The sequence below is a fragment of the Anser brachyrhynchus genome (genome assembly GCF_964034855.1).
Source record: "Anser brachyrhynchus genome assembly, chromosome: 1".
Classification (NCBI taxonomy): domain Eukaryota; kingdom Metazoa; phylum Chordata; class Aves; order Anseriformes; family Anatidae; genus Anser; species Anser brachyrhynchus.
This window is the reverse complement of record NC_137694.1, coordinates 187,019,913-187,040,903: the sequence shown is the minus strand read 5'-3', so window position 1 is coordinate 187,040,903 and position 20,991 is coordinate 187,019,913. Positions and strand designations below refer to the sequence as shown.

General features: G+C 34.4%; 1 protein-coding gene across 15 annotated transcripts in view; it reads left to right on the top strand.

The window, feature by feature from the left end:
- Positions 1-20,991, top strand: part of NBEA (neurobeachin) — a 518,392-nt gene that overhangs the window by 408,497 nt on the left and 88,904 nt on the right. For all 15 annotated transcript variants that reach the window (XM_080568262.1, XM_080568264.1, XM_080568263.1 and 12 more), the window contains 3 exons: positions 6,488-6,605; positions 8,371-8,473; positions 14,190-14,305. In XM_080568262.1, coding sequence (XP_080424388.1) covers positions 6,488-6,605; positions 8,371-8,473; positions 14,190-14,305 — 337 coding nt within the window. The remainder of the gene's footprint in view (positions 1-6,487; positions 6,606-8,370; positions 8,474-14,189; positions 14,306-20,991) is intronic.

Genomic DNA, 20,991 nt, shown 5'->3' with positions numbered 1-20,991 from the left:
CAAACAAAAACACTTTCTCAACTTTAGGGAAAATTGAACAGTCATTTGACAAGGCAGATTACAGAGAGTTACTCTTCCCTCCTTGGCAACTGAATTCACAGAAAAGTCTGTCAAGGGAAACCATATCCAAGCTCACGACCTGGAAGCCTAGAACACCAAGTGACAGGAATGGAGAAGGCAGTGAGAAAGACCTGGGAGACTGTATTATAGTAAATTAAGTATATGGGCTTCTTGCTAACACAGTAAGATACCCTTATCACAGAATCACAGAGTCACAGAATGGCCGAGGTTGGAAGGGACCTCTGAAGATCATCTAGTCCAACCCCCCTGCCAAGCAGGAACGCCTAGAGCACATTGTGCAGGATGGCATCCAGGTAGGTTTTGAATATCTCCAGAGAAGAAGACTCCACAACCACTCTGGGCAACCTGTCCCAGTGCTCTGTCACCCTCACAGTAAAGGAGTGCCCTCTCATATTCAAATGGAACTTCCTGTGCTTCGGTTTGTGCTAGTTGCCTCTCATCCTGTCACTGGGCACCACTGAAAAGAGTCTGTTTCCATCTAGTATAGTCTTAATATATATACGTAATGAAAAAGGCAATGGACTCTTATTTCTCTTCCTCTTCAAAATTGGTGGTAAGATAGTATGAAACACAGTTTTTCCTTTTCCCAGAAATCAAGAGAAGACGAAAATGTGGTTGTCCCTACATATAATATATGTCCCTACATATAATATATGTCCCCCATATATGTCCCTACATATAACTATAAGGATAGGGGAACTATGAATGTTCATGACATATTTTTTTTTCCCCTGAGGTTTTTGCAATAATTTGTTTTTCCCCCACCCTGGAAAACCAAGGCAGAAAAATTAGTTATATTCCTTTCTCCCTTCTTCCAAACAATCTCAGCCCTTCCATCCTTCCATCTCTGTCCCCATTTCCTTTTCCTCAGTCTTTTTTTCAAGGGAAAAATGGGATGCTTTGCTTTTGTTCTTTTTGATAGCATAGGTGTGGGGAATGCTGTGTAATTGAAATGAACTCAGATTTCTTATTGTTTTTAGTTCAAGTTTGGGACACATGAGATAGATAGTCATAGTTGGCTCCTGCAGGTAATCTCTCTTCCAAGAGATGATGATTGAGTTGATGATGATTGAAGAATGAAATACTAAAAAAAGTCTGTTCAAACTAGAAATCCAGTACATATGGGGATGACAAGAGCTTATTTTGTATTGGAAGAAACCCAACTTCTCAAGCTTTGTTAACAAACAAACAAACAAAAAAATGAGGTACAGCATGGTCTGCATAAATGAATTAGTTGTAGCTATAATTGCCAGTGTTGAGGAAGACGTGCTGAGTTCGGTGAAAATTACAGCTCTGGACACCTAACTTAAAACACTTTAAAGCATATGTCCGCAGGTCTTTGAATCAAATGAAAAGATGAAAGTTTGCATTGGGTTGGGCTACCAGGATGCAACAGTATCCCACTCAGCATCCCTTGCTCAGTCAAGGCAAATCTTTCCAAATGCAGAGCTAATATTTGTTGAAATTTAAATATTAAAGTTGAAGAAATAGGAGGGGTAAACTTACAAGGAGGGAAAAGGGTAAATTCTTTAAAGTTTTTTGCATCTCCAGAGGAGAAAGAAAATGAAATAAATACCACATGGCAAAGACAATACCCAGTGTTGCCAGGTAACAGATAGATCTGATTTTGATATCTAAACTAAGGGCATGCCAGAGCTCTTTGGTCCATGCAAAGGTCGGCAAATGTTATAACTATCAGCTGAGGACAACGTGCACTTTCGTTGAGGAATTGGGTTATAATTAAAATACCCTGAACCAGAAACTTTGCTCTAAAAGATAAATGATCAATTCCCATTGAAAACGGTAACTTAAATTAACAGACAGAGTCATTAATGAATCACCCAATAGTGCTATTAAATATATATATATATATTGAGCAATAAGCAGCAATTCTTTACAAAAGGCCAGGGAAGTGAACATTCTTACTGTAAAGTAAGCAATTTAGAATACATGATTTTGTGATTATTTCAATTCCAAAAACAGTAATCAAAAGAAAAGGGCCAGAACTGTGCTGCTGTGACTGGTGCTATGAGATACCAAATATAGTATAAAGCTGCAAAAATACTCCTAATACACCTCAATATGAAAGTGTTTTCCTGTGGGAGTAATCTATCAGGGGATACTAGCAGAGTGGAAACTGGTATTTCTCATGTTCTGGTTAGTGTAATACTTAAAAATTCCAGCTGTTAGTTAACAATTAACTCATTATCAATAATTGAATAATAGCTGAAGTAGGAGGCTTATGATCAAAAACATCCCAACTCTCAACTGGAGAAAAAAAAAAAAAAAAAGGAGAGATCTTGATTACATCAGGAATTAAAATAAAGGAGCCTTCATATTTGAGTAAGAAAACACTTCAGTACACTTCTGAACACTTCTGTTCTCTTCAATAGAGTTTTCCATTTGCATATCTCAAGCTGCTTTACTAATCTAATCTAATTAAGTGTCACCAATAGATGTTCCATATTACAGAACCCCAAGGTTTAGAGATTTCTCCTTGTGCTGTTAGAGTCACAGTTTTATTTTAACTGCAGTGCATCCTAGCAATTTTTTATTCTTAATCTATTGTCTGGCCGGTGGACTTATTATCTTTAAAATATACTAATATTTCTGAGTAAACTAGAGGCTTTTACAAGGAGAAATAAGCTTTAAACCAAATAATTACATCTTTTATTATAAATGAAAATTTGCTCAATTCCAGTGTAGATATGGTTGGTTGTTTTTCATTTTATTAAGAAGAGCTTATTTGGGACCTATCTACAATTCTGTGCTTAATCATAAAGTTTCAGACATTAATACATGATAGAACAAAAAGTCTTCACAACTGTTTTTTAGGAGACAAACTCGTAAAACTATCAAAACAAAGAGTGCTGCCTTCAAATATAAACAACATCAAAATTGGATGGAGCACACAATAATTTTGGCTTCAGATAGCTGGGTAATAATTTCAATGCCTTTTGGTAAACAAAATAGATATTTCCATGTCTTTCTCAATAATGAAATACACAGTATATGCGGTTTGTAAGAAATATAAAATAGCCAGGCCCTCATATGTATGACATGAGAAAGCAAAATGCTGAAAACATGTCCTAAATAATCCTGAACGAAAAGGGGAAAAAAAAAAAAGTACAATTCCCTTTAAAAGATTCAAATTCAAAAGAGGGTAATAACTTTATCATAGAATCATAGAATGGCCTAGGTTGGAAGGGATCTCAAAGATCATCTAACTCCAACCCCCCTGCCATAGGCAGGGATGCCACCCACTAGATCAGGTTGCCGAGGGCCTCATCCAGCCTGTTCTTAAACACCTCCAGAGATGGGGCATCCACAACCTCTCTGGGGAACCTGTTCCAGTGCCTCACCACCCTCTGAGTGAAGAAATCTTTGTTTTTATAATAACAGGAAAGAATCCTGCAGATTCAAAAATTTGCAGTTTCAAAAATTTTGACTGTCATCTATAGACATCTAATAATGGAAGGATTAATGCATCATGTGAAAGTAGTGTTAGATTAATGTTTTGGAAAATGACAAAAATGGTAGTATATCTTTGACAGGAAAATATACAGGAAAATACAACAAAATTACTGAAATAATGTAGATAATTTGTTATCAATATGATAATCTTATATTTGTAGGACTAAGAGACAGTTAAGAAGAGTGTAATTGAGGACAATAATTGAATTATAGCCTCCTTCCTTTCCTCTGATTTCCTACCCTTTCTACTGCTTTAGGCTCATCTGGAATGCTATCTTAAGTCATTCATTTGAGGGGAGGGGGGAAGGGGTGGGGAGGGTGTGTGTGTAAATGTACATCTATGAAGTTATGGTTGCTTTATACTTGTATAGAAGAGAAACAACCAAAAGGCAATCGGTGTATGGTCAGCATGTAACATGCTGATAGTGTTGATCTATAATAACTCAGCTCTGGTTCGTATCAAGACATTGTAAATGTATTATTGTGAATGGTGTAGAATGTTAATACATACGATGTAGTCAGTATTGTATGTTTTTTTCCTTAGAAAAAAAGTAGGATAACTAGGAACATTTTGAAATAACAAGTGAATTCCTGAAAAAGGATGTCTTGTCAAGGAGCTAATTCTTTGGCAAATCTGTAGCTGCTATAGATCTGGTTACAGTTATGTACATTTCAGACTCCTCTGTGAGAGACTGTTCTCATCATTTAGTCATTTGAAACTTAAGTGTTTTCCTCCCTATTTCCTATTAGTATCTTAAGAGAGATTGTACTAATAAAAATTATGTATCATCAGCAGAATACATCCGAAGAAGGATGTACTCTCTTTATACTTGTACTTAATCATCTGAATTTCACATACACAGTAGCAGCTGTATCCTACACTTCTACACTGATCTCAGTGAAAGACTGAAGGAAATTTTGGTTTATTTAGCTTGTCAAAGAGAAAGCTAAACAGTAACTGGAGATCAGTCTGTAATCACCTACACAAGGAAAAGATATCTAATACTAGAGTTCTCTCCAATCTCATAGACAAAGGTGTCATGAAATCCAGTGGCTAGAAGCTGAAGTCAACAAAGTTTAAAGTGAAAATGATGTGCAGAGTTTTAACATGAAGGTTAATTTCCCATTGCAAGAATTTAGCATATGATGTAGTAATACGACAGCTAGCCCAAGACTGCATGGAGGGAGCATATAGTCTCTTCTATGTATCTCAGGACCTACAAAGAAATCAAGCTCCTTCCTTTCAAGGCTTTGTTTAGTTAGTCTTGAGAGCTGAGGTGAATGGAAGAGCTCACACAATATCACTCCAAGTCTTGTCTGTATCTTCTTCTTATGTAGACAGTACAGGGGGCTCACCATGTTCCTCTCGCTAGCTTGTATCAAAGACAGAACTAACATTTGAACACTTTTCAGTGTGCCAAAGCACATTTTGGTTTGTTGCCATTGTTACTATCATCTCTGAAATAGACTCATCATGGTTATGAGAAAAAAGCTATGGAGGACAAAATTTTGGTAAATATCCATGGAGCTCGTTTAATGCAATATGTACAAACTTAAATTAGCTTTTTCATTTATGAGGATGTTACCAACTTGAAGATACATCAGTGAAAAACTGAAGGAATACAAATTCCATTGCCTCAAGCATGAAAGATAGATGACAGCAGCAACATGTGGTCTCCCTAACATCTCCCTGTTCAGAAGCTGGGGAGAGGTCATGGTTACAGAAAGCAAAGGCCTCAAATGAGTGACTAAAGCACTGCAAGCTGTATGCTAAAAGTTTCTATGCAGATAATGGAGAACAGAGAAAGTAAATCCAGTCAAACCTTCCTGTTGCCTTTCCCTTTAGTGACAGTGTTCATTGTATTTCTTTATTTCACCAGGAATTTTACTCTTTTAACTGCAACCTAGGGGAACGCACAGTCTACAGAACCTGGGAAATGCAATTGGGTGCAGTGACCGGGTGGTCTCCATCCCAAACTGACTACTCATAGGAAGAAGTGTGTCAGGGTCTCAGGTGTGGGCAGAGCCCACCTGAGCAGAAGTGGAGGGCTAAAAGCAGCCTTCCAGATGATGAAAAGGATTAGGGAAGAGTTGTTTTACACCACATGATGCTGTTGTAATGATGAGTCACTGATGAGATTAGTTGATAAAGGTGATACCTAATTCAATTGTGTATTTTTGTCTGTTTTCCTGGACATCCAGAACAGTGAAGGAGGAGTGAAAAATAATTTTAATGTTTTAATATCTAATACTAGACCAGTACATTCGGTTGAGAAACTGACAAACTGGAAAAGCAATGCTAATTTTTAATTATTTTGTTTTAAAATATTTTCACATTTAATTAAAAATGCAAAAATACAAAATTGTTGTTTTCTTCATGGTTTGCGATATCAAATATACTTAGTTTTAGAAACATAACTGTGTCAACATATTGTTCTAGCTATTTTCTGTATTTATTAATGGAATATAGAGGGTTCTAATTTATGAGTCTGAAATGGATATCAGTAGCAGGATATATTATTTTGGTTGTACTTAGCACAAGCTAGCCTCAGAAGTAAGTATGTTACCCAGTATATAACTGAGAACTCTATCATATGCATTGTTAGAAGAAAAAACAGCTAAGCATAATTGCAACTGTGTCCGTTACCCTGTGCTTGCTAGTAAAGTTTGGTGTTTTTTGAGGAAAAAAGTTAATGTGACTCATGAGGAATACATCTTAGGAGTATCAGGTTATTACTCTTACTGATATTTTTCTAACAGCTATGCATCACTGCATTTTTAAGACCTTTCAAGTTCATATTTTACCTTATGGTTTTTAAGTTATAAGGAAATACAGTTAACTTACTTGTACTTCACTGATGGGTACAGCTTAACTATGTTTGTTGCCATGAAAAACTTCTGCCAGTAACTGTCACCCTTTAATTTTTTTAAGGTCCTTGCTTATACAGAAGGCCTTCATGGAAAATGGATGTTCAGCGAGATTCGGGCTGTTTTTTCAAGACGTTATCTTCTCCAGAACACAGCTTTGGAAGTGTTTATGGCAAACAGAAGTATGTCTTTCTTTATTTTTTTGCATAAAAAAGTTCCAGTTGGTATTTTGCAGTGTTAATCTCAGAATTTAAACGCTGTATGTCCTTGGGTAAAGTGCTTATTATGTTTTTGTTCAATTGTGTATTTCATGTTATAATCAATCACATAAATCAATCTCATTGTTTTCTGTGCATCAGTAAGATGTATTTATAAAGGCAGATCATTGCAATTGGTAAATTCTTCAAATGTTTAATAGGGTATTCACTTTTCCTATATGCCCCCTTTCCTCATTATTTTTGTAAATATTTTAGTATAATATCTACTAGCACAAAAGTTTTTCCAAAAAAAAAAAAAATCTGAGTAAATGGTTAAATTTTAACTGCTTATTTAATTAGGAATTATTATTATTTTTAGTTAGGAATTAAATTCTGATATTCAATTTTAAATTTCTGCTATTATTAATTAGCATAACAATTATACGATCATTATTAGCATAACAATCATAGCATAATGATAAGAACACCGCTTACATAATTCATAAATGCATATATTTCAAGTGCTGTGAGTTCCTTACTCAGAAGCCAGACTACTGTGAAGGGTATTTACAGTACCTCCTTCAGACTTTCATCTTAGGCACAACTCAGAGGAACAAAGTCAGGAACATAAGGTCTCTTAAATTGTCAGTGGGGAGAAATAGGTGTCAGCTGGGCTGCTTACAGGAGATGGATAGAGATAAAGGGGATAGTTTCCCATGTATAAGAGACATATACCATACCTGTCCCAGATGTTTACCTGAATGTGTAGTCCATGAGCTCAGGAATTGGCACTACTGTTTTGTGGATTTGTTTCCACATGGAATTTCCTGGTGTTAGTGAGTTTTTCTTATAACTGAGGCTTTCTCAATCATACATACCCACGTGGATGTTATGCTGTTATGTGGGTTCATTACAGGTTCGTTCTTCATTTCACTGCCTGTTTATGTGAAATGTAGTATTTCTTGCCCACCAGAGATCTCACTTTCTCAGCTGTTGGTTCACAGCTGGTGATAAGTAGCATTAATTCATTTTTTCCTATAAGTGGGGTCTCCCAGATATGTCCATCAGAATTTGCACATGTAATGACTTTCTTTGGTGAAGTTTAGTACATCTAGTATATTATAAGGTTTTCTAACAGATGCCATTGAGTAAAAGAAAAAAAAATATATCCAAGTGACAATGTTCTGCCAGTGTCCTGGGAAGGAAATTTCCTTTTCTAATTATAGACTGAATTAAAATAAAAAGATCAGTAAATGTATCCACTCAGTTTTGTGTATGAAAATATGCTACTTGGAATCAGAGTGGAGTGGTCGGTGAGGTGAGTCAGTAGTCTTTCACCCTGAAGAACTTTGATGTAAGCTTTTACTTCAGCTGGAGAGGGAATTAAACATTTTCTGATTCTATGTATTTTAATGCACCAGCTAGAAGACCAAACACTATGCAAACTATTGAATGGCTTCCCAGCTTGATAAAAGTTTATGTGGGCTAATGGTAAGCTATAGTTCCTCTGAGGTATATCTCACTTAGGTCTTATGCAAACTGTGGAGAGTTAGTAAGAAATGTTAACCAGCTAATGCTATAGGTATGGTGTATGCCTGGAGTATCTGTTCTAACTTGAATGCCCAAGAGGATAAAAGTGGAACTGACTTCTCTTCCTAAATAAAATCCAAAAAGTGTTTTAATTCATGCTGGTGAAGGAAAAGAATTCTGAAGATGGTTTACTACTCTGTATTCTCTCTTCTTCATTTAGCTTCTGTTATGTTTAACTTTCCTGACCAAGCAACAGTGAAAAAAGTTGTGTACAGCTTACCACGTGTTGGAGTAGGAACCAGCTATGGTTTGCCACAAGCCAGGTAATTTTATTAAAATAACTTGTAAATTCTATGATTATTATACTATATAAATTATATTATTATATGGGTCAATACTAAAACATTATTCCTGTCAAGAAACTCTAGGTTTTCAATTTTGTTAGGGTAGTTTGAGAAATAATACCCTTTACTTAATGTATGGTCTGGTGTTGTAGAATAGAAGTAAAAGTATTCTAAATTAGATTTTGTGATCTTTAAAGGAAATAAGCACCTTCCAGGTGGACCAAACCTTCAAAGTCTAGTTTTCAGTCAGGTTTTATAACTGTATGCAAAAATGATAATCCTTGCTGTGGCTGTAATGCAGGATATGGAAGTAAACTTGACTAGGCTTTGTGTTTACTAAATAAAAAACATTTTTGTTTACATAACTTCTCAGTGGCCATTTATATGAATGTATATGCATTTTACTTCATTGCTTATCAGTAATGCTCATCAAAGCCTATTTTGCACTTTCCAAATTCCTTCCATTCATTATTACGATTCTTCCTCCGTTTCCAAAATTATGGATGATCTGTATTTTTGAAAAGACCGACCAAGATTCAGTTCTAGAGGTTTTCACATACTATGGGCAACTACAGTCCTTATTTGTTCTGTCATCAATATCAAATCAACCTCTGGTCAGAGATGAGGCTGGTAATTGTCAGATCCTATGATATAAAAGTATTCATATTTCACTGATGGAGAAAATGGTATTTATGTGTACTTGACTGAGCTGGGGTGAAATTTCCTGCTGCCTTATTTTTGTTTGTTTGTTTAGTAGTGTCTGTTCAGATAGTAAAATTGTTCTTGAGGGTGAATCACCAGAAGTTTGATGACATTTATTTTTTTAGATTCAGATTGAATTTCCATTCAAAATCAAAGAGAAATAAATGTAAGAGAGAGGACAGACAGGAAATTCACAAAATATGGTGCCTTGGGTTCAAATCTCTGGCTTGACTTGGCCAGAAGCCAATGACTTAATCATCAGTGTATTGTCTGGAATGCGTCTTTCTCTTTCTTTAAGTCATTTTCTACAAACTAAAAATTCATATTGTCTGTGTTTTATCCCAGTGCAGAATGTGGAAAGACTCTGTAATGTCAAAGCATCTGTAGAATTGGAGAATATTTCTTTCCCAGCTGAACATCATTCCTTGTCATGAGCTCAGGAGACTCATGATGCCTAAGGCTTGATCTCCTGAATGTGCTGAAATCTTTAGGCAAACTGCCAAGTTTCTCAAGTTTTCACCGAGATCAAGGGAAGTTGAGGCATCTCTTTGGAAGGTGCATCTTGTTAATATTTGCATTGCTCTTCCAAAAACTCAGATTACAGGAATTGTTGTCTCTGAATGGAAAATAATAGTATTCTTTTCTGAAATAAAAAAAAGGCCACATGTTCTAGAACAAACAAAATGCAAATTTCTCAATCAGAATTTCATATTTATAGTGACATTTTTAAACTTTTGAAATTATTATCCTTTGTGCATTATTCACTGAATAATTGTCTGAAAAAAAATTGTTGATATATAATTATTGAGAAAAGTTTCAGCTTCAATATTTTATGCAATTATTTCCATATTTTTTGATTAAAGTTCAAGTAGAATCAAAAACGGGCTTGTTAGCCTTCAGAATAAATCTGGCATATTGTAGTGAAGTTGTTTTACTTTCTTGTTTTTGTGTAATTGCTCTGTGATTTATGCACCATAAAGACCCTTTAATCATGGTTTTTCTTTTATTTCTGTCTACATACCCTTCAGTAGGATTGCAGTGGAGTAATTGAGGAAAAATGTGGCTCAATAACTGCTCTGTAGTTAATATTTTGTTGATGTTAGAATATAGTTTCCCTTCCCATGAATAAGTTGGCTCCAGAATGCTAGCAAGAATTTTTAAAGTTATGTTTATTTGTATCATAAACAGATATGATGCTGGGTAGCCAGCATCTACACAGGGAGCTGCTACACTGAGTAAAATGTTATCATATGTTATGACCAATTTTTCAGATTAACTTGAAAAAAATTAACTTAAAAATATTTTATCTAAAACAAATCTTTCTAGTAGTTTTGGTTAAATTATTTAGTTTTATTTTGATAACATTTTTATCCAAATTAATTACATTGTTATAAAGAAATGCAATTCAAGATGGAAATAATCTGAAAGAGTTAACGAGTTTTAATGAAGTACATGGACTTTAAGTGAATTTCTATTTTTATGGAGAAATCCTGTGATTAACAAAGATGGAAGGAAAAAACAATATTTGTGATCTTCTAATACAGAGGAATACAAGAGGAATACAAGAGAAATCTTCTAATACAGAGGAATAAAAGTAGGCAAACTGGTATCTTCTCAAGACTGTTAGAGAGCAGCTGTTTTGAGTAAGTCTCCAGTTTGTATCTGGTGGCATTCCCTATTTTTGCCTGTCTAATGCTTTTATTCAACAAAGCATTCAAGACTATACTTAAAGTTACAAAGTATTTATATCCTTAAAATCAGTCACATGTTGAAGTGTTTGGTCTTGTTTGGTGATCAAATTTATCTATCTTCCATATATTCAATTTCATTGTTCCTAAACATGTTGCATTGATTATAGTTTTTGGCCTTGTCATATGATACAATTGGGTAGACAGTACTATCCCTTTTATTTAACTTATTTCTTCAGCTCTACATAGGTAAAGTAATATCTTCAGTTTTACAACACTGTTATCAGACCACTTTTTAGGGTTTTAACGACTCGGGTGTAATTTACTGATGCAATTTTATTGAGGGTAATGTCACAGCCTAGAGAACAAGTGTGAGCTGCTTGTGGTTTTGGAAGCATACAGGGATCAAATAATTGATAAAAGATACAGTTACATTATCATACTTCACCATTAAACAAGTGCTAGCACCTGAGTCTGAATTTTGTTGGGCCATTAATGTTTTAGATAAACAATAGCTTCGGTTATTAAAGCTGAGAAATACAAATGATGAAGTTTTTTGCTGAAGGAAAACATGTAATTTGGCTGATGTGGTAGCTATCTTCAACATCACCTCATCACTGTCACTAAAGCATAAAACCCATTTCAGAGCTTTGATTGAATGCAAATATAGATGAGTGTCTTACCAGAAGCCTGTGATTTTCCCAAGCCTTTTATTTTTTCTGTATAGGAGCAACATAACACAAAACATCATGCAGATGCTATATTTTTGATAAGATTCTTTGTATGAAGTTGTACTGTAGATAAGTTTAAAGTGATTGTGAAAGGGGGTGGGTCATGCTCCACATATAGAACAAGCCTTCCCTCAAAATTTCATAAAATACTTAGTAAACATATTTAAGGCATATAAAACTTGGAAAATTGGATTATCCCCTTGTATGTCAGAGGGTCTTCTGCAGTTTCCATTTTGAGTAAGTACTTCACAATTCTCAAGAAGCAAAGGAAGCACACACATTTGTGCATCTTCATATTTCTGATGGCATATCGAAACAGAGAAATGGTTTGATCAAAGTTGGGTGGATTTAGCAAAACACAAAACAGTGGGTCTGCCTGTGTTAACTGAAACAAGCAGGTTGTGCAACCAATTTATTGTGCATTATTTTTTCTAGTCTCTTCTGACATAGTTTCAAGTTTTTCCAATACCTTAGATAAAAAACAAATGAAGAGCCTTTTTAGTATGTTTTGATTTTATGTAGAATTCAATTAAATCAGGCTTTCAAATGCAAAGTCCAGCATTTGACAATTCATAGATTTTTTTGAGTCTCTTGGAGATTGTGGGTGAAGTCTAAAGGCATCTACTAAGTTGTACTGATGCATACATTTGTTTTGTTATGAGAGGAACAAAACGTCTATGACAGAAATACTTTGTAAATTTAATTATCTCTTTAGTATTTTTATTTTCTGTATTTATTAATATTTGTGCAGGATTAGTCATAGCTTACTGGGAACAATACAACTTTGAGACTTCCACTATAAAACTAATTGTAATTCTATAAAAAGCAATAATATGTATGTCTGCATTCAGATATTTCTTAACATAAATTGTTCACAAGAAGCATAACAGAAACAATGTTAAAAAAAAAAAAGGAAAAAAGTACTGTCTCCTGTGTACTAGTAAAGTTTATGTACTGCTGACATCTTAAAATCTACTGTAAAATAAGGATAGGTGGCAAGACCTTACGCACTGCAGTTTGGGGTAAATATAAAGAAGAAGAAAAAGAAGAAGAAGACGAAAGTGTAGGTACACTCACATGGTCATTTTTGTATGCCCAATTTGTAAGAGTAAGCATAGCAGTCACTGACAACCTAGATATTGACAATTCAGACATATGATTGTGATAACTAGTCATTCCAATAACTTTTATCCAGAAGTAGGATATAGTGCATGTATGCATATATATATTTATAAGTAGGTGGTCCACATTTTTGTAATCAATGCCTGATTTGACACCTCGTATATGACTTTTTTTTTTTTTAAAGAAAATACTCAGCATTCAGAGTCTTGAAATAGTACGCTTAGTATATCTAGTGGGCAACTGAAAACTGGTATCCCCAGCATTGGGTGAAAGCATTAGGTGTCCCCAGTTACACTTGGTAAGATATATACATACCATATATATATATATATATATATATATATAATGTAGATAGATAAAATTAATGAATAGGCTAAACTTCAGAAATCTTTTTTTTAACAAGTATAAATATTTTTCTATTTTGATCCATTTATAAGGTGTATGTTTCTGTAAAAAAGGTATCTGAGGAGATGAATTTTTCCTCTTTCCAAATATTTTCCTTGTCTCTTTTCAACAAATATAATTTTCTTGAGAAATGAGTTGTGAGCAATTAAGCTATTTCTGCTTGTTGCAGATTTCTTTCTTTAGTGCATTAGTGACTGAATCCAGTTTCCTGTATTTTACTAACAAGGGACAGCATATATAACGGATAATTTGGTGCATGGTATTTGGTTATAACACTGTAGTCAAATTATATCTGGAAGAGCTGAAGTTTTCTGCTTTTCTATTCCTTGGCACAGTAGTTAGATTCTTTCTCCCTTGTACTGTCATGTAATTTTTAGAAAGTTTGTGGAAATTAAATATCTTAAACTTGTATTCCCTTTCCAAATTTCAATGAAATGCAATTCTGGAGAAATTGTCAGTTATTCTGGAGAGATAGACAGATGGACATGTGAGCAGATAACTGAATAAAACTGGTTTCTTTCAGAAATCAGGCTATAAATAGAAATCTTGTAAATTACTGGGATATAGGAGTGGATCATGGGTAGCTGACCGTGGAGAAGGAGCACAAATTGTGGAGTAAATATCTTCAACCCATGTACTGGAAATATATGGCACTTTAATATCTATCACTCACCTTAATGAACTTATCTAAACATGTCCTTTTGAAACAGGGAAATGGTACTCCTCTTTTATTCCTGCTGGACAACACAGGCACCAGGAGGTCTGCAGTTCCTTTTATTTCCAGTCTTTTAACCAGATTCAGAACAAAATAAAACAAAAAATATATTCTTCTGAAGTATTACAATGCTGTAGTACTGGTAAAATAAAATAGAGATCTTAATTTTAGTAATTTCTCAAATAACGGATAATAGTATCTTCTTGACTTCATTAAATGAGATAAAAAAAACCTCTGAGAGAATCTGAAATTAATCACACCAATAATGTTGCCCTACGTCTTAACATTTAATGAGGCTCTTAAAATAATCATTCTCTAAATATATTTCCTAGGAGAATCTCTCTGGCCACTCCCCGACAGCTTTATAAATCATCCAACATGACTCAGCGCTGGCAGAGACGAGAGATATCTAACTTTGAATATTTGATGTTCCTCAATACTATAGCAGGTAAGGCTTCTGACTCTTTAATCCTTCATAATATGTTTATGTTTGTCAAAGTCTTAAGCACCGTGACTTGATAGAATACATTTATCCCTCTGGAATTCAGCTGCAGCTTTATGATAGATTCTGAAACACACACATTAAATTTTTTCAGAAAATGCACAACCTATCACTGAGACTTTAGATTCATGTATTGTTGTGGAGGCTGTTCCTTGCTCTCCTTCTGCTATTTCCTCCGCTGACAGCTTTGTCTGAAGCTTTATTAGAGTCAACAAACCATTGCCAGAGAGTGTCTGGAAATAATAATGGGAAAATGTAATTTCGCTACTTCATCATTCTCAGCAACAGCAACTAGACAGCAGAATAACAACAGTATTCTGCCTAGTACAGATGTCACCTGGATTGTGGTATGATTAGATTACAGCATCTTTTCTCATTTAGTTCTTTGAACTGAAATATAATATCAGATTACATATTTAAAATGAGAAATAACTGCCACAGACATCCATTCATTATTGGCAAAAGAAGAGTTTTTCTGGCAATTGTCATTAATTAAACATTTACAATGGATTTTCCTTTTCACCTTTCCCTTTTCTATGTATTAACTTCTCTGGTAATTTTAAATGTAAAAAGCAGCAATTTTCTACACTGTATACTAAGATTTCTAGGATGTTGTCTACTATCATGATTCCTGCCTCTAGCATGTATACTGCTTGTGAACCTGCCTACAGAGAGGCTTCGTCATATATTTCACTCCAGTGAGCTTTGATTTGAAACCCAAATTAAATTCCACCAGACACCACTTTGTACTCCGGTGTTACAACTCATATCTTTACTTCGCCCTGACTTTTGTGCTTGAGGTTATCTTCAGGCCAGATATAAGACAAATGCAAGTGCAAAACCCAGACGTAGCACCCAAATGACCATTACTCTGACCAGTGTGAGTCACTGCACTCTTCCCAGTAGGGCAGTGGCAGAATTCAGTAGCTGTCAAACATGCTTTCTTTGAACCTTTACACTTTTGCCTCTGTGCTTATGTGGTAGTCATCTTCCCTGCATCCAGTCTCACAGATATTAATAAATGTGTCATTAGATTATCTCAGCGGGATACTGAAGTGCTGCCACTGAATGGGTAGAAATCTGAGGGCATGTTTACCTTGGGCAGTGGAGCACAAAGGAAGAGTCCAGTCCCTGAAGCTACCAGAGACCTGGGCTGGAGAGTCTGTATGGTACAGTAGCATGCAGGCACACCAGCTTGGCTTCCGAGCATTATAGCTACAGTCACGCAGATCTCTGCCTAAGGAAGGAGTCCTGCTGAGCGTTTATTACCTCTGGCACAGGGCCACAAGAATGCTGCTATCCTGCTTCTGGACACTGGCCTGCATCCAGCTGCTCCATGTCTCTCACGCATCCGCTGCCCTTCTGGTTATGAGGAAATTCAGGCAGAGCCTCACAGGCTTCCCTGCCTAAATTTGGAGGGCTTACTGAAGAGCTGGGTAGTTAGTCTAAGTCCTCTCAGCCCTTGTCCCATACATTATTGACAAAATGTCCTTCACTTGTAATTTCCTTTTATGTATTCATTTCTTCTGTAAGCAGTGTCTAAACTCTGTAATGAGAGGAGACAAGAGCTGAGCCAATTTTTGATAAATTACTTTTCATTTTTAATCAGTTTAAAAACTTGAAGGTCATTTATTTTTAGGTACATCACCAATACATCCAAACCTGGAAGGCATCCTTATGTCTGAATTCAATTAGGAATTGCAGTGATACTTGCACCAAAGTATCGATCCCATCAGAAGTCTCAAGAAAAAATATTTTTTTTGGCCTGTTGCTTGATACAGTGCTGCTAGACAGGCTTTATAGCCAAACACCTAGATGCTATCGTAGGCAAGTTTCTCTTAATGTCATCTAGTGTTCACTTAGATTCACCTGCTTTACAAAAGGATAGCCTTCCATTTGCATTCCAGGTTCCCAATGTTTGGAGGATTACCAACTCATTTTCCTCTTTTTGTCTTTGAATTTGTATTGTATTTGGAAAAACTTACAGCAGCTTGATCAGTATCTTAGTAGCGTCTCACAGTGTCTCTCTACTTTCTGGCAGTTTTTTTGGTATCATTCTCTTGTTGTAAATCTCTTTTGTTCATGTAATCTCATTGATGTTGTTTGTATAAACTCACTTGCTCATTTCAACAACATTACCTACCATCTCTATCAAGTCTTTCAGCAAGACATGATCAAACTCAAATTTAAATTTTGGTGAAGACCATATTTTCTGAAAGAGGTAAAAGAGCCTCTAGAACAAAGGTGTCCCAAATCTTTAACCCCATTTTTAATTGACTGACTTATTTTGTAAAGTTGTTCTTTTTGATGACACTTTGAGCTCACATGGATTAACTTTGTGCTTTCTATAAGAGAATCAATATGCTCATTTAAAAATTTTTAGAAGTGGCCAAAATTTGTTAAATAGCAATCAATAGTATCAGCTATGACTAATATGCTAATATCAGCTATGACTAGTGTATGTTAGAGTGGTCTTCAATGCAAAGAGCTTGAAAGAAAACATGATTGCAATGCTATATTATGTGCTTTTTTTATCTTTTTCATTTTGTTCAAGGTTTGAGACTATGAACATAGAAAAATAGATATCAGTTGCTAGCATCATAACATCTGTTGCATAGAATCTCCTGACGTTTTGTTTGAAAGTCAGAATAAAATTTGCCCTTGGTAGCTTGGCCTCCTGCCAGCTACACACACACAGACAAAAACTTTCTGAAAACAACATAAGAGAATTAATTCTGTCTGCAATTCTACACATCTCAATAAACCTCTTATTCCAGTTTGAAACACACCGTACGATTTTTGAAGTTTTTGATGAAAGCAAAAAGGAAAAAAATATTTTTTGAAAAGTCATCCTATTTTAGTTATCCTTGTATTAGAAACATTGGAACTGATAACTGTCCAGATACATCTGTGTTACACAGAAGCAAATTTCTATGTATGAAGTAGACACCACCTTTGGCAACCAGAAGAAAATACAATATTTTGTATTTCATACACAAACATGAGATATTGAGTATGACATCCTTTGCCAAGTAAAGACATGATGTATTATTTCTTTCTTGTTTTGTAAATCCAATTTCCAAATACACTTTTAATTATACTCATTTGTAATGAGATCCCATAATAAAGATTTCTTCAAAAGATACAACTTCTTTACCAGTAATTGTTTGTGTAGACAGTGGTGGCCTAGTTTTGGACTATAACTCTTTGTTTAAACAAAATATTCATGTTTAACGATATCATTGATTTTAGCTATTGAGAAATTTGTGCACCAATTTTTTTTAATCATGTTGTCATTTAGGTTTCTTTTGGTATATTCAGCATATCTGAGCCATAACCTAGTCACTTAAGGAAAGTGGATGTTTGCCACTTGAGAAATGTGGATTATTTGCTGCTAAGTGACAAATAGGTCCCTTTATCATTTTTCTTCTCTTCCAAATAAGCAAAGGCTCACTAACAAAGGCATTTAGCTTTTTGCTAATTCTTTGTATTCTATGTAATTCTTTGTATCTTCCTTTCTTCTTACAATGGTGCTTCATTAGCCTCTAACTGTTTTTAAAGCAATAAAAGTCACTCATGTGACTGTTATAGGTTGGGGCAGATGATCTTAGAGGACTTTTCCATCCTAAATGATTCTATGATTCTATGTTTTTGAAACTATTGTCTTCTTTCAACCTGTTTCACTGGCCCTTTAGCCAACTATTTTCTCATCTCCCTATTCTGTTTCTACAGTCTTCACCTCTTTACTGACTTGGACATATTTCATCATGTTTACAACTCTGTTTTTTTCCCTCCCCTCAAAAAAAGTAAACACTGCACTCTGCTATTTATCCATCAGTCTCAGTGTTATGCTCTCTGTGCCCCTGGTTTTTGTCCTGGCTGTGTAGACATAAGCCTTCCTGGCCACCTTCCCCCTCCTCCTACCTATTCCCTTCCCAGGGATTCTTTAGTTTTGAAGGGTTGGGAGCAGCTATGATTATACTAATTGCCCTTTCTTCAGGTACATAGAAAAAGGCCATATTGCATGTGAACAACGTGTGTCAGCTGAATGCTTTGGGTGATATAAAGCCCCAGTAATTCTTATTATTCTCACTTTCAAAATTATTGAAAAGTACTTAAAAGTAATCCCACTGTAGCAAAAGAAATCAATAAGAGTGAAGACAAGTAGTTTTGTAATATTTGCAGTGCCCACTATTTGTTAGAAGTCTAGGTTTGAAATCTATTTCCCAGTATGTAACTGACTTCTGCTATTTTTTTTTTCTTTTCAAATTGTAGTATATTTAATATGTGTTTGCATTTGTATATTGATATTTTAGTTCTTTTAAATCCTTCCTGCCACAGCTCTTAATAGAACTGGAGAATAATTATATCCATAATTTTTGTAAGTCATTTCTTCTAGTGGAAAGGGATTATTTTTAAAGGTTTGTGGAAAAACAAAATGACATCTCGAGTCAGGTAATAAATTCAGATGAACTTCTTCCCCCTCCCTCTTTTTTATTTTTGCCTGTTTAGCATTTTCCACTTTTTTACTCTGTGATGTACAAGCCCTTGCTGGTTAATTATGTATATATTTAGCTACTGCATGTGTTGGGCTTATTATTGTCATCTAATTAGATGTAACTCGAACTACTTGCTTCTAGAAAAATCATTAAAAATTCTTTCCTAATGACCTAGAGATGACAAAATGTCTGTAAAGTGTGAAGAAGCAGACAAGCACAGGAACATTGCTCTTAAAGAGTGTTAATCCAGATGCTGCAATCATCTAATTAAACAATATTTTGCTGTCATTAACATTTTCACCAAGGAATTGCAGTTATAATTTCTTTGTCAGCTGTCTCTAGCTCACTTTACCTTCAAAACTAAAGTGCCATATAAAAACATTAAATTGGATGGTTTAATTAAAAAGTTTTTTTTTTTTTAATGAAGAACATATCCAGTATTTCTGAGATCTCATTTACTATGCCTCAGTTTTATTGTTCAAGTAGATTAGTGTCAGAGGCTTGCAATATTTAATATTCAGCCTTTAATATTAATCTCTGTAAGCCTACTTGGGAAAAAAATCTGAAGCTTCTGAAAAGGTATAGTGACTGCCGATAGCAGTACAGGTTTGTGTTTTATATTTATTTAGCTAAAGAAAGAAACAAATGATTCTTTCTGGAAGCACCAGACAATTGAAGAGATGGCTAAATATATTCGTCTGCTGACTTTTTACTCTGAAAATAACCATTATAAAGTCAGAACTGATGAAGAAAACATTCCTAATAAAGTTAAACCACTAATATTTATGCATGTTTAGAATTAGGGATTTGTAATCCCATTACAGCCCTAGATCACTGTCTTCCACTCAGATAAGCATAGATGTGTGGTCCTATTTCATCATGAGTGTTTGCTCTCCTTTTACAATTTAAACTAGGGTTCATCTTTCTGAGTCATTTTTATTTGCTGATATTAAAAAGAAAAATGTTGAATTAAGAAAAATAAATGATGAACTTTTTTACTAAACAACTTAATGGTTATTATTAATAGTTAATCTCTTCATAAGAAAATATGCTGTATAAATATTGAAGTAGGAGAGAAGTAAATATTTTTTTTATTTAGGCATAAGACTATGGTTATATTTACCAAATACATAATCACAAGGGCTCCATAGTATGTAGCTTATCCTGTCTAAACTGTGAGATCATCTGCTTCAAATTATTTCTCATTGTGGAGTTAAAAATCAACAAAAGTTTTACTGATAACACAGAGCTAATTCCACATGATCATTTTTTCAATTGTCCATAATATAAGTAACCTATCAAAAGCACACAGCAAAGAACTCAAGTACAACAGCTAGGTTTGGGATTGCTTTTTTCTTGTGCTGTTTACGTATTTGTGATTTTCACATGTGGAATTGGAACAAAAAGTCAAAATCTCATTGATAGAATACTGAAATTGAAAAGAAATTAATGGAACAAATACTGAAATGAAATAAAATCTCAATATGTAAAGTCTCAGTTTTGAAATTAAAAGTAATTTTGGATGAACCTAAATTTCCTTTTGAGAATTTTGAAGAAGGATGTTCTTACCTTTACAAATGTTTTGCAGTGTTTTCTAAATTTATTTTTTAGTTACTGTTTCCATAAGAGATTTTGATTCTGAAGAATCATAACTTTTGCTTACATTTTGTATTAAACTATGCTCACCTCAGTCATTCTTTTCCTGAATCTTAAAGTTATTTTAGTCTGCTGTCTACATAAACAGCAAATGTATAACAATAATACAAATGTACAAGGTAAATGTGTCACTGAGATATATTAGAAAGAAATTTGTGCAGTATTTAAAATTATTTTCTGACTTCTAAAATATTATGTGAATTAGTTCTTTCTTCATTTTGGATAACATTTTAGAAGAGGAGAAGAATATATTAATCTCATTTATAGAACAGGAACAGAAGAATTCAGGAGAAATCAAAAGGCAAATTTCTGTCTGAAATTTCACTACTATCTTTTTGGTATATTTTCTGTTGTGGAGATTTTTACAAACTCTTCTGTTAACTTAATTGAGGATTGTTATGGTGAGAAAACCATTTATTATATAAAGGAATACTTGTATTAAAGTCACATTATAAAAAAACATTAAATTCGACAATC